The sequence below is a fragment of the Monopterus albus genome, unplaced genomic scaffold, assembly GCF_001952655.1.
Source record: "Monopterus albus unplaced genomic scaffold, M_albus_1.0 scaffold282.1, whole genome shotgun sequence".
Lineage (NCBI taxonomy): Eukaryota > Metazoa > Chordata > Actinopteri > Synbranchiformes > Synbranchidae > Monopterus > Monopterus albus.
The window spans coordinates 758,071-771,220 of NW_018128162.1; the positions used below are offsets into that span (position 1 = coordinate 758,071).

Sequence of the window (13,150 nt, forward strand, 5' to 3'; positions counted from 1 at the left end):
ATTTTTGTACTTTGTTACCCTTGTTTTTCTTTTTACATTATATTGTCACGTAAGTATTGTGATTGTTGTAGGTTTTCGTTAATGTTTTGATAGGTGTAGATCAAATATCTAAAATAAATAGAAAATATGGGCCTATGCATTACGTAACTGCGCATTGGAGTTGTACAATCTAGGCTTGGTTTATCAGTGCGATGCAGATGGTTGCACTTTCTAATCTTTGCTAGTAATGTACCGCTGGGCGATTACTATATCTTGCAAATAGACGTTACTCTTGCCATTTGCTGGCACTTTGCACCAAATACGGTTTGCTATGAATGTATGCAGGGCGGTCGTGCCGGCCAAAATGGTGGGAAATCCATCTGTTGGCACCATGTAAATGGCGAAGCATATACAGCATGACGGATTATAATCAGCGTGATTTTAGAACCCAAGTTAATTATTTCCCCTCCTGTTTCAGGTATAATAGTGCAAAATGTCTGAGATGGAGCTGCAGCATATGGAAACGTCAGAAAACGGTCACGAAGTCGACGATGATTTTAATGGAGCCGACCTCATCGAGGAGGGAAACGACGACAGCGCGGTGAATGACTGCGGAGAGGGCGCTGGGCCTGACGAGGACGGAAATTCGCCAGACGGGGGCACGGAGGGCGGCCAGATCGACGCCAGCAAAGGCGAGGAGGATGCGGGGTGAGTGTAAAAATGACGCGATGGGATCATTTCCCCTCCTTTTTTATGAAACCGACAGTTCTAATACGCACTCCTGGTTTGCCATGTTTCTTTGTTCATCGGCCTTTGTTGGAGCCATGTGCAGAGCGGAGGGGGGATGGGCGCTAGAGCATGGATTAGATCTAACCTGTATTTTAATATGAGCAACTGTGGCTACAAGGTGTGGGCTGTGGTCCTAAAGCGATTTTCAATAAACCGCGTTACACTTGTAACATTGTGAAGCTATAGCAACAGATGCTCAGGAACGGTGTGTTCAATCACCCCCCTCCCCCTCCCTTGAGGGGTCATCTGGTTAGAAAAAATCTTTTGGTGAGAATCAGTGGGCAGTAGTTTTGACCTGAGGTCTAAACTGTCGTCACAGATTACTAAACCGGCTGCAGTGTAGCCTGTTAGCCTACAAATAACAAAGTAGCCTATACACAACAAAAGAACACTGAGGACCTGACAACAGCGCTGGCAAGCAAAGTCCCTCACTAACTAGTCCAACTCCCACAAACACAATCATGAGTTTATGCTGCTGTCATTATGTGGCTCATGTTATTGAGTGAAAATGGTTTGATCCCCTTTGTGTGATATTGTATTAGAGGCTTCTTCAGGCCAAAACTGGAAGTATATACATATATCTTAGTCCAAGATCAAAATGAAATGGTTTAAAATCCATGTGACAGGCTACATCGCATCTGGGTTAGCAATCCATGTGCTCAGTTTACTAATCTGTGTGCACAGATTCTCACCCACATTTTGTTTTTTCTACCACATGACCTCTCTGGGACTCTTGACATTGTACTGGGTAAAGGCATCTCTTAGACAAATATTTTACACAAAAATGAAAAATTTGTAAAATCAACTTTGTGGTAGGATGCACTACCAACAAGACAAAGAACACAGAGTTAGAGTTTTAAAAGCTGCCAAACATTAAAACCCTGAAGCCTTAAGATGACAAAGTAGATTAAGATGTAAGGCATTAGCAGAAACAATGGGGAAACATGAATCCTGACAGTATAACCATGTTCTGGAGTTTCAAAGGTGTGGAAAAAAAATGAAGCTCGCTCTCCATTAATTTCTATGGGAGATTGCATTCACCGCAGGGGGCTTGGAAAAACAATACTACTCTTGCAACAAAAAAGTCGGATCTGGTTCAGCTTCATGTTACTATTCACTGCGGATAGTAACATTACCCAGCAAAGGAGCTGTATGGAGTATGATCGTGATGTGTGCGCCCACAGGAAGAGGGCTCCTTTGTTTACCTTGTTAGCATGAGCATTCATTGCTATTCACTGTCCGATTTGGGCCATCATTAACGCACCATAATGACACGCCTTGCATTTTCGTTAGTGCTTGATGTCAAACTTTTTTTTTTTTTTATTATCAGTGCCAACATATTGGTGGTAGAATTGGTGCTGAGATAGATTAGGCTATGTTAACATGACTAACCAAAGCACAATGGAAACTCCCGGACTGGAAATGGATCAGTCTGAACGCCAACTAGGTCTGTGTGTGGCAAGCATCTTGGTATGTTTGCAGCATCCTTAACTAACTACATTAACTTGCTAGGACATAGCATGAGGGAGGAAAATTGGTGTTATTGGGGTGCAGTTGATGACTAAAATGATCATGGGACAAGTCAGCTGTTAGAATGTTAGCAAGCTACTCCCATTCTTCCTGCTAATGCCTTACATTTATCTCTCAAGATTTTTTTTCTTTTCCTTGTCTTGTAAAACTATACCTCTGGTTTATTTGCCTTTTGGTAGTGCATCATACCACATAGCAGATTTTAGACATTTTTCAGGTTTTTGTAAAAACACCAAAGAGGTGCCTTCACTTAGTACAAAGTCAGTGAAGTGAGATGAATTGCCCCCCCACCCTGTGGCCTAATTGTGTGTTGTCTGTATAGATATAAAGTTGGAGTAGTGCTGCTGCTATAAATATGTACCTTTTCCCTCTTGTTGTGCCTAGGAAAATGTTTGTTGGTGGTCTCAGCTGGGACACCAGCAAGAAGGATCTTAAGGATTACTTCTCTAAATTTGGTGAGGTGACAGACTGCACTATAAAGATGGACCAGCAGACAGGCCGGTCAAGAGGCTTCGGCTTCATTCTTTTTAAAGATGCAGCCAGTGTAGACAAGGTGAGCATGGAAGCAACTATTTTAGTGCATAAGGAATATTAATGTTAGGCATTTTTTTATGCGTTATTATATTTATATATATATATTTTTTTTAAGGTTCTCGAACAGAAGGAGCACAGGCTAGATGGCCGACAGATTGACCCTAAGAAGGCCATGGCCATGAAGAAGGATCCAGTCAAGAAAATCTTTGTGGGAGGCCTTAACCCCGACACTTCAAAGGAAGTGATTCAAGAGTATTTTGGGACATTTGGAGAGGTATGATATTCACTGGGTTTTGTCAGTGTGTTAATTCACTGGGTGTTTATATTGCTGCCTCAGATGTTTTTTGTTTGTTTTTTTTCCCCATGGTGTAGATTGAGACCATTGAGCTTCCACAAGATCCAAAGACAGAAAAGAGGAGGGGATTCGTATTCATCACATATAAAGACGAGGCTCCCGTCAAGAAAGTTATGGAGAAAAAATACCATAATGTCGGCGGAAGCAAGGTAAGGCATCCTGTCACACACTTTGTACCCAGTTTCAACTACATATAATGTTTCCTGTCATTTTGGTAAAAGCAGATGTACTCTTCATGGTAATGGTCTTGTGTGCTGTTTCAGTGTGAAATTAAAATAGCCCAACCCAAAGAGGTCTACCAGCAGCAGCAGTATGGTGCGCGTGGATACGGAGGACGTGGTAGAGGCCGTGGAGGTAAGCACCTTTTGTGTGTACAGCAACAAAATTTTTTTTTTCTTTTTTTTTTTTTTTTAAAAATCTACTTCCATTCATAAACTTAAATTTATGTGGATTAAGTGCCTGGGCCCTGTATGCTGGAGAGTTGTGACATTGGCTTCACCTGTTGTTGCTAGGCCAGGGCCAGAACTGGAATCAAGGCTATAACAACTACTGGAACCAAGGATACAACCCGAACTATGGCTACGGACAGCAAGGCTACGGATATGGTGGATATGGCAACTATGACTACTCTGCTGGTTATTACGGCTATGGGGGTGGCTACGATTACAGTAAGCGATAAGTGCCCCCAGGGAAAGAAAAAAAAACTATTTTCTTGGTCCTCCTTGTTATACAGAAGAACTCAGTCCGTTTTTTTCTTGTCCTCCAGACCAGGGCAATACAAGCTATGGGAAAACCCCAAGACTCCGTGGAGGCCACCAGAGTAGCTACAAGCCATACTGATCACACATAGTGCAGGTATGCATTTTGGCATCATCTGTGGTAGTATGAGAACGTAGCTGTAACCATTGGTGCCTTTTTGACCCCAAAGATCTCCATCTACTCTAAATCCATCCAAGCCACTGTGGTGGGGTCAGGGTAGGCTGTGTTGTTGGGTGTGTGATCATTAAAGATGGATTCATTCAGCCTGTCAGCCATCTTAAGATGCATCTCTAGAAACACTACTTGATCAGTAAGGGTCGAGTTGGTGGCGACTGAGAATAGAAATAAGGACCGCTTCACCTTCCACCAGGGTGCTATATGTAGGGGATAGCTGTCGTGTTCCACCCCCTCCCCAATGTGTCTGTTCATTCACTGACCTGTCCGCCTCATTCATGCACCTGTGTCTTTGTATAACTGCATGCCACATTTGGTTTATTCTCAGTAACGTTAAGCAACGTGTTTTTCTTTTAAGGTATAAAGTAAGTAAGAAAAAGAGATCCATGGTCTGACCACAGCGAACATGGGCTCTGGCTTTTCGATTGGAGTTGGCAGAAATTTGGACTCATGCTCCATTTGTACAGATCAAGTGAGGAACTGGGGAAGCAAATGTCACTTTTCCACTTTTATTTTATATTGTTTTGTGTCATTTACATTTCCACTGATGGAAGTGTTATTTTTGCTGTACTTTTTGGTACCTTTTTGAATCTAATGTATTGTATGGTTGTATTTTTACGTCTACTGGGTTTACAGACAGGCAGAAAAGAGCTTTTAAAGCTCACAAATAAAAACGAGTTGTTTTGTTTTGTTTTTTAAGCTGTTTCAAGATCTTATTTTCTGCCATGCTGAGTGTTGGATGCAAGCTGCATGGCTTCAGATGTGGGGTGAGGTAAAATAATTGATTTCAACTAATCAGAGTTCATTGTGTGTCAAGAGAATGTTTGCCGATGGCCTAGTAGACAACCAGCTTTTTTTTTTTTTTCTTTTAAGATCCTTAGATCCTTCCCCAATCATGTCTGCAATTTTAAGTGGCTTTACTAGTGTTATTCAACTGAATGCAAGCCTGTTAATGTAAGAGGTTACTCCTCTCTCACTGGAAACTCATTCTTCTAGTGTCTTGGGCAAATTGGTAGAAATAAAATTTTGGTTTATATTACACATGGATCTTTCTGTTATTATTTGTAAAGTTAATGTTAAATGTTTTGTACTGTTAAATGGCTTGCTTGTTTTTCTTGAGTAACGTTAAAACATCTCTACGGACTCCTCTTTGAGAAGCTGTGGGACAGGGCTGCACTACCTGCAGGATAACTCGATGAGTCTTAATACCTACCCCACTAGATGTGAAACTGCGATACTTGAGCATTTTTGTGAATTTGTCCAGGAGTTAAAGCTAGTAGCCTGGTAAGTGCTTATCTCAGTCATTATGTTGTGATGAGAACATGTTGCTGATCAGTATTAAATGTTGCACCTGTGGGTAAGAGAACAAGAATCAGGATTAAAATTTAAATTTTTCTTCTTGATTTTAAAACACAGTCTTTGTGGATGTTCATTAGTGTCATCATGTAGATCGGCTGCCTCTCAGGTGGTAATGATGTGCTGTAGATCACTAAATATGATTGTCTTCAAGTGGCTGCTTTTCACCAGAGAAATGACAGCGTGTATCTCCTCCGTCCGCTGCAGTGATAGTATAAATTGGCATTGAACACCTGGAGGATAAAAAAATATATATATATAAATATATATATTAGTTGTAGGTTGACCAAGATCAAACAGAGCATTCTTCACTTTCATTTATCATCTTCTGTCACAACTTGAATATGAACTAGATTTAAATTTTGATACAAAAATGTAGACAAACAGTTATGTCAGACGTTTCGTCCATTGCAAAAAAAAGCATGTCCCCACAGTGGTCAAATGTTGAGTAGAAAGCGGCAACATGTTCTGCCAAGTGAAATGAATGGACTTGTTTGATCTCTAGACATTCCTATTTCTACCTCTGAACTCTATGAATGTGACCATTTGACAATTTCTGATGCAATTAAAAGTTTTTTTACAGGTTTACCAAACCTTAGATGTCTTCCTTTTCCAGTTTAAGGTCATTGGCTTCCATGTCTGTGAGAACAATTAAAAGTTAGTGTAACTCTGCACTTAAATGAGTGAAAAATTACTTTAGGCACCTTTTACACTGTTCAGTTTTACTCCTATTACAGCAAGTGTTGAGTAGAAATCCTAACAGCTCTAGTGTGAAGGTGGTGTTTGTGTAACTAACCTGTGAGGATATGGTCAATGCACTTTGCCACAAGTTCTGCATCCTCCATACTGAAGCACATAGGAGGTTTAAATTTTAAGACATTGTCCCAAGGACCGTCGGTACTGACAACAATTTGATGTTCCTCTTTCATCCTGGTACAAAAGGAACAGTAAGTTAAGTCACAGGGTCAGTGTATACAAAAATAAGTTAAAGGCATAGGTTTCTTTCTTGGCACAAAAAAGGGAGCACTATAAATTTGAATACCCGAATTACTGTATTGTCCCATACCTCTTTACCACCCATGCTGCTGTTTTTGTAGCAGGTGTCTTCTGCTCTCTGTCTGTAACGAGCTCCAGGCCCAGAAACAGCCCGACACCTCTGTAATAAAGTTGGGAGAGAGACATATTAATGTTCCATCAGCAACCTTTGAGACTACACTGTATGAACTTTATGTGTCACAGTGGCATCTGTCTAGATGTGCTTATCTTAATGTCTCATGAACAAAGGTCAGTGCTAATACACAGGTTATGTCACATTTGCATTATGTACGACAATTACTTAATTTTAAAGCAATTTCCTGAATAACTGAGTGAAGAGAATTTTAAGGAAATTAGTTGTAGATATCTATGGATTAACAATTAATTTGGAAAACATTTTTTTTGTTACTAAACAAGGTCACTCCATGGTATGTTTTCAAAATGTTACTATTTTTTTTTTTCTAAATCTGCCTCAGTTTGTTTAATGTTATAATAAAAGCCAAATAGAAGTTTTCTTTCAGCTGAGGAAGACCAAGTGACATTTTGACATCACATTAGGAAAAGCAAAACTATAAATAGAATTAATGCCCAGATTTAAGGGAGGTTTTGCCATTACTGCTTACCTGGGATACGTTATTAATGTTAGTAATACCTGTGCTGTTCCTGCAATGACAAGTCAAAATCACTGCTGTACAGCATAATACACAAGTGGGAAAATTATTTGTGTGGGAATAATGGCTTTTTAAGGTTATAATTTTTTCATACTTATAACCTTATTTTGAATTGACATAGCTCGTCTACAGTGTGAAGTCAGTGCAATAGTTACAAGATGCATCAGCTGCTCACAGGCCCTGCATAGCCGAGATACAAGTGAGACGAGGCATCTAATCAGCCAAGATAAGTGGAAACAGCTGTGTGCACGTACCAAGGGCGTGTAAGAGCTTTAATTAGTGATAGATGGTCATTATAAATTAATGATTTCTTGTTTGCATTTTAATGATATATCTGTAAACAAAGTAGCATTTGTTCCAAAAACAGGGAGATCCACTAATGTTCAACCCATTTAAGAGTAAAGCTACTCCAAAAAAGGACAGAGGCATGGTGGCAATTTTTTAAAGCTTTCACTTTTACTTTAAATCTATCTTCAGGAGCAGGCAAAAATGCCACAGCAACAGCAGCTAATTAATACCAGGTGTGCCAGCTGGTTGCACGCCTGCAATGTCACAGGTATACACAGCATGAGAGAAGACAGCAGCACTAACTCAGACTTGTCCACAATATTATCCAAACAGCTTTTACTGGAAAATTTTGAGAACAAATCCTGAAAAGATGTCTCTCAAAAATAAAGAAAAATCTAGAGTGAGTTTATAAAAATATGAGACTCCCAAGATTTCTTATTTTACATAGAACAAAGATCACCTAAAGTGTTCAGAAGTTCTGTTTATCATTTCAAGTGTCCAGGATGCAATGCTGATCTTACAAGTAAAACTGAGCACTGTCTGATTTCCATATTAAGTGATCACTCAAAAAGACAGTGCCACGTGTGAACACATGACATCACGCATGGAAATTAAACTAACAACAGAGTAGAACTTCCTGAAAGATTGAATCTGTTACCAGAATCCTGTACCACAAAACAAGTTCAACTAAGTCTGGCTCTCTCGTGGGTTATCTAGCTTCACTGAGAATGACATTGGCACTACAAAGCCAGTTATGAACTGGGCTCTCCTGTCAGTCTAGCAGCATTTTCATGTAAAAGAGGCAGAGTTGTTAATAAGAAGCAACATTGCCAGAACCATGGATGAACTACTGAATATAATATGAGATCATGGAACAGTGATACCCACAAGGAAAATCGTTTAGAGAGGGAGCAAGAAGTGACGTCAGAGCGGCTGAACTGTGAACAATAGGCTGTGGTCACATAATTAGAATAGAATAAGAAGCCATTGGAATGTTAGGAAAAATAAACTTTCAAATATTATGGAAAGACTAAGAATATACCATATTTACCACAGTGTTATTTTAAGGGTCTTCTTAAATAAGTAGCTCTATTTCTGTCCCTTGTCCACTGACAAACTATTGTGAACATGTGTTAAGGGAAAAAAAAAACACTGCTGCCAGGGTGGAGAGAAAAGGACAGTGAAGAGGAGTTACACCTAAAGTCATATGTTTTTTTTATATTTATAGTCATGGGAAATATTTAACAATATATAGATTTTTTCCAAATTAAAAAAATATATCATTACAGAATCTCTTCATGTTATTCTAGCTGCAAGGGTAGAAGCTTGTACAAATGCAGACATAAATTCAGTTGGGAATAAAAAAAAACTGTCCATTTAAAATACAGCATTGATGATCATAGAGACTGTAGACTCCCTCAGTCTTTTAGAAACTGCTGTAAAACAGAGTGACCCATGAATGTCTGAAACATCACAACAATATGATTGCTCTATAGAAATATTTATCGTTTATCACATTATGTGAACTCTTTTGTCCCTTTCAGGATTCTGTAGGAATGATCACTCATTTTTTTCTAGTGATCTGATTGGTCACTGTTCAGACTGTTGACAAGTCCTGATTTGATCCTTTGAAGTTAACCTGTTCTAGAGCAGCATAAGTTACTGTGGTGATCTAGCCTGATTAAAAGTGAGCCAGGTTTGTGGTACCAAAAGACCTGAGCTGAGCCCAAAGTTTGCTGGATAAGCCACTAAACTTGCTCCGTGGTACAGGCCCCTGTCTTTCATTAGCTGCTGTTGCTCTAGCATTCTTGCCTGCTCCTAAAGATGGTTTTAAAGTAAAACCGAAAGCTTTAGAAAATTGCCACCATGCCTCTGTTTTTTGGAGCAACTTTATTTAGCATTTGCTTTTATGAGTTTTTTGCTTTTCAAAAGTGACTTCATCCTATGGATTACCACAGCAGAACAGCATTCGCCTTCATGAGCCCGATCGCACTAGTCACTGCATCCTTACCTGACATTGCCAATTATTTGATGTCGTGTTTGTAGCTTGGTGAGCAAATCTTTAAGATGTGCTCCCACTCGCATGGCGTTTCCTCTTAGGTCCTCCATCTCTATTACATCAAGCACTGCCAGGCCAATTGCACACGACACTGGATTCCCTCCGAACTGTATGAAGTTGGAGAAAAGACAAATTAATTCATCTTGACATGCATGTTTAGCAATAGCCAGTACAAACAGATTTTTAACTAATATTATTTTGCAGCACTTTTTTTTTTTTTTTTTTTACTTAAGAAGAGCCCATCTTTATGTAACTGATACTCATTTAATCATAGTATTATGAAATCATTTTTTGTTGCAGGCATCAGGCTGTCTCTACAGCTGTGAAAACCTAGATGCCAACTTGACTGAGCATTCATTTATATTATATTGAAGCTACTGTATATTCACCGTATTGAAGTACTCTACACCGTTGTCTGTGAACGCTCCAGCTATCTCCACAGTGGTTGCCACACATGCCAGCGGATGCCCATTGCCCATTGGTTTGCCCATGGTCACTATGTCAGGACAGAAACCCTCTCCCTCCAGCTGAAAAGCCCAGAAATGACTTCCCACACGTCCAAAACCTGTCTGCACCTCATCTGCCACAAACACGCCACCAGCTGAGTGCACATAACTGTGGAGAGCAGGCAGGAGATGTACCAAGTCACCAATGTGGCTGAGCAAAGAGGACCTGAAAATTGAGTCACTACTCACTCTGCAACTTTAGTTAAGTATCCTTGAGGCAAGATTATGTGCCCCCCAACACCAGGTAATGATTCAGCAATAAAGGCAGAAATCTACAAGACAAAAGAGATATTTTTCATAAACTGATAATGTGCATTACAGCATTAATCTGAGTGATTCTGTATAATGATGTTTTGAATGTTGCTGATTTTTTTCAGGCTGCATGAAACTGTGAAGCGTACCTTGCGACCTTTCCTGTGCACCTCCTCAATTAGGTCTTTTACAGTCTCGGCATATGCTTGGCCTGGGTTTGAGTGATTCTCCCTGTATATGCCTCTGTAGGTGTCTGGTAGGGGTGCCTAGGAGGATGAAACACATTCTTTCAGATAGGCAGGAGTCTGCTATTGGTCAGCAATTTTTTTAATAATAGCTGTATAACTTTACACACCACATGAACCCATTCTTTCTGTCCTGCCAGTTTCCTGAACTTGTAAGGACTAATGTCGATGAGGGACATTAGATGCCCATGGTAAGCACTAGTATAAAAGAAGAGTTATTTTTAATTGATAGCATGTGTGTTGTCACAGGGCCGAAGTGTTGCATTAGAACAGAATACTTACTGGTCAAGCACAATTACATCCTCATGTTTTGTGTACTGCTGTGCCAATCGTAGGGCAAGATCATTGGCTTCTGAACTGTAAAGGGGAGATGTAAAATCACCGGAATGGTACATCAGGAACACCATCCTGTGGTACTGTGGGAGTATTAAAAAGTGCTACTTACCCAGAATTAACAAAGTAGAAGACACACAGTTTCTCAGGAAGGGTGGCAGCCAGGCGCTTTGCATACATGATTATGTTGTCATGCAGGAATCGTGTATTTGTATTCAGGAGTTCCATTTGTGCTGCTGCAGCTTTTGTAATACTGGGGTGACAATGGCCCACTGCAATAAAAAAAAAAACATACTGGTTGTTACTAACTTATCAAAACATTTTATGAGGCAGGGTGTAATATACTTTTTATAGGCAGAAAGTCAATGTGGACTATGCACTGGATGATAAATGTTTTACCTTGATGAACATTACTGATGCAGTCCAGATAGCGCTTGCCATTTTCATCAAATAGATATTGTCCTCTTGCTCTTACTATTTTCACAGGGTTATCTGGATAAAAGAGTCTACATGACTTCCTGTAAGAAAAGGAATTCAATGAATTGCCATACATGTCAGTAATATGTGCCTTTCTGCAGGCACCTTCATGACAGCATGCTCTGTACAATTTGACTATTAGCTAACACTAGTGATGTAGATGTACTTCCTGCACCAGCACAGCAAATTCAACCTGCCCCAGGAGCTGCTGATACAATTTTACAATGGAATCACAAAGTCTGTTCTCTGCACATCTGTCACTGTCTGGTTTGGTTCAGCAACCGAACAGCTTTAGTTCTAAGTGTACAGCCCGAATGGACAGTTCAGGCTGCAGATAAAACACTCCTGGACATAAACTGTTTGAACTTCTCCTCTCTGAACGCTGCTACAGGCCATCACTCTCATGAACAGCTAATCCATTTGTCAGCATTGGCATTTGTTTAACAGGACACAGCAAACAGCCTCAGTGCAATAACTGCCCAGTACAATAGATTGTAAATACAATCACTTCATTGTAAATACTCACACGCCGTGAATACGCTGTCGACTGTTTAACTTACTAGGGTGGAACTACAACACCTAGTGGTTTAAAGTAATCCGAGAGTGCTAATTTTAACCCTACCATCTTTCGACCACTAAGCGATTTCGTTGCCACGTATGAACAATTGTTTGGTTAAAATCAATGCTTCAACACGGCGTCATCTCTCCATCACTAGTTAGCACCATGAAAACGATAAATAGTCAGTTTCGCTTCGAAATACCCAATAAATCGGTTCCTCATTGCCAGAGTTTCTTCTTTCTTCAGTTTTTGAAGTGCCATGGTCGCTTTTTTCTTTTTCTTTTTCTTTTTTCTTCTTCTTCCTCTACTTCAGTGTGAGGTTTGGCAAACAACCATTTGGTGCATTACTGCCACCAATTGGCGAGGAGTGTAGAAAGTTTACTTTATCTCTGGATTTATAAGCTACCCAGCAGTAATTCAACATATAAGCATAAAAAGTATTTAAAATTAGACAATTTTTTACCAGCTGCAAGATTAGATGTTATTTACTGAATAATGCATCAACAATTAGGCTATTATTTGTGGAGTTTCTATCTAGTTTGTTAAACGGGATTTTGAGACGATGCCTGAGGAATGGAAGAGAAGTGTTCTAGTGCCGATCTTTAAGAACAAGGGTGATGTGCAGAGTTGTAGCAACTACAGAGGTATAAAGTTGATGAGCCACACAATGAAGCTATGGGAGTAGTGGAAGCTAGGCTAAGAAAGGAAGTGGATATCTGTGAGCAGCAGAATAGCTTGAGCAGCAGTATGGCTTCATGCCCAGAAAGAGCACTACTGATGCCATTTTTGCCCTGAGAATGTTAATAGAGAAGTACAGAGATGGTCAGAAGGAGCTGCATTGCGTCTTTGTAGATTTAGAGAAAGCGTATGGCAGAGTGACAAGTGAGGAGCTATGGTACTGTATGAGGATGTCAGGAGTGGCACAGAAGTACATCAGAGTAGTTCCGGATATGTATGAGAGGAGTACGACAGTAGTGAGATGCGCTGTAGGTCAGACAGAGGAGTTCAAGGTGGAGGTGGGGCTACATCAAGGATCGGCTTTGAGTTTCTTCTTGTTTGCTATGGTGATGGACAGGTTGACAGATGAGGTCAGACAGGAATCTCCCTGGACAATGATGTTTGTGGATGACATTGTGATCTGTAGTGAGAGCAGAGAGCACATGGAGGAACACCTGGAAAGGTGGAGGTCTGCTCTGGAAAGAAGAGGAATGAAAGTCAGTCGTGGTAAGACAGAATACATGTGTATGAA

At 40.1% G+C, this 13,150-nt stretch overlaps 2 protein-coding genes across 2 annotated transcripts; one reads left to right on the forward strand and one right to left on the reverse strand.

Annotated features, from left to right (window-relative positions):
• The first annotated feature begins 6 nt into the window (after positions 1–6).
• On the forward strand, positions 7–5,129 carry hnrnpaba (heterogeneous nuclear ribonucleoprotein A/Ba). The gene is made up of 9 exons (XM_020622558.1): positions 7–49; positions 458–687; positions 2,683–2,851; positions 2,948–3,106; positions 3,205–3,336; positions 3,451–3,541; positions 3,700–3,855; positions 3,954–4,042; positions 4,479–5,129. The coding sequence occupies exons 2-8, from the start codon at positions 473–475 to the stop codon at positions 4,025–4,027; spliced, it is 996 nt and encodes a 331-aa protein (XP_020478214.1). The 5' UTR covers positions 7–49; positions 458–472; the 3' UTR covers positions 4,028–4,042; positions 4,479–5,129.
• phykpl (5-phosphohydroxy-L-lysine phospho-lyase) lies at positions 4,802–12,245 on the reverse strand. The gene is made up of 13 exons (XM_020622557.1): positions 12,104–12,245; positions 11,265–11,383; positions 10,978–11,137; positions 10,815–10,889; positions 10,643–10,730; positions 10,437–10,553; positions 10,225–10,307; positions 9,919–10,144; positions 9,482–9,636; positions 6,543–6,632; positions 6,273–6,406; positions 6,071–6,115; positions 4,802–5,709 (listed from the first exon to the last, which is right to left on the reverse strand). Exons 1-12 carry the CDS (start codon positions 12,160–12,162, stop codon positions 6,072–6,074), a joined length of 1,350 nt encoding a protein of 449 aa, XP_020478213.1. The 5' UTR covers positions 12,163–12,245; the 3' UTR covers positions 4,802–5,709; position 6,071.
• Between the last annotated feature and the right edge of the window lie 905 nt (positions 12,246–13,150).

Coding starts and splice junctions, on each gene's coding strand:
- hnrnpaba (XM_020622558.1), top strand. CDS start 473: ATGTCTGAGATGGAGCTGCAGCATATGGAAACGTCAGAAAACGGTCAC. Junction 688..2,682: donor AAAGGCGAGGAGGATGCGGG/GTGAGTGTAAAA, acceptor TGTTGTGCCTAG/GAAAATGTTTGTTGGTGGTC. Junction 3,107..3,204: donor ATTTTGGGACATTTGGAGAG/GTATGATATTCA, acceptor CCCATGGTGTAG/ATTGAGACCATTGAGCTTCC.
- phykpl (XM_020622557.1), bottom strand. CDS start 12,162: ATGGCACTTCAAAAACTGAAGAAAGAAGAAACTCTGGCAATGAGGAAC. Junction 11,138..11,264: donor CATCAGTAATGTTCATCAAG/GTAAAACATTTA, acceptor TTTTTATTGCAG/TGGGCCATTGTCACCCCAGT. Junction 9,637..9,918: donor GTGTAGAGTACTTCAATACG/GTGAATATACAG, acceptor AACTTCATACAG/TTCGGAGGGAATCCAGTGTC.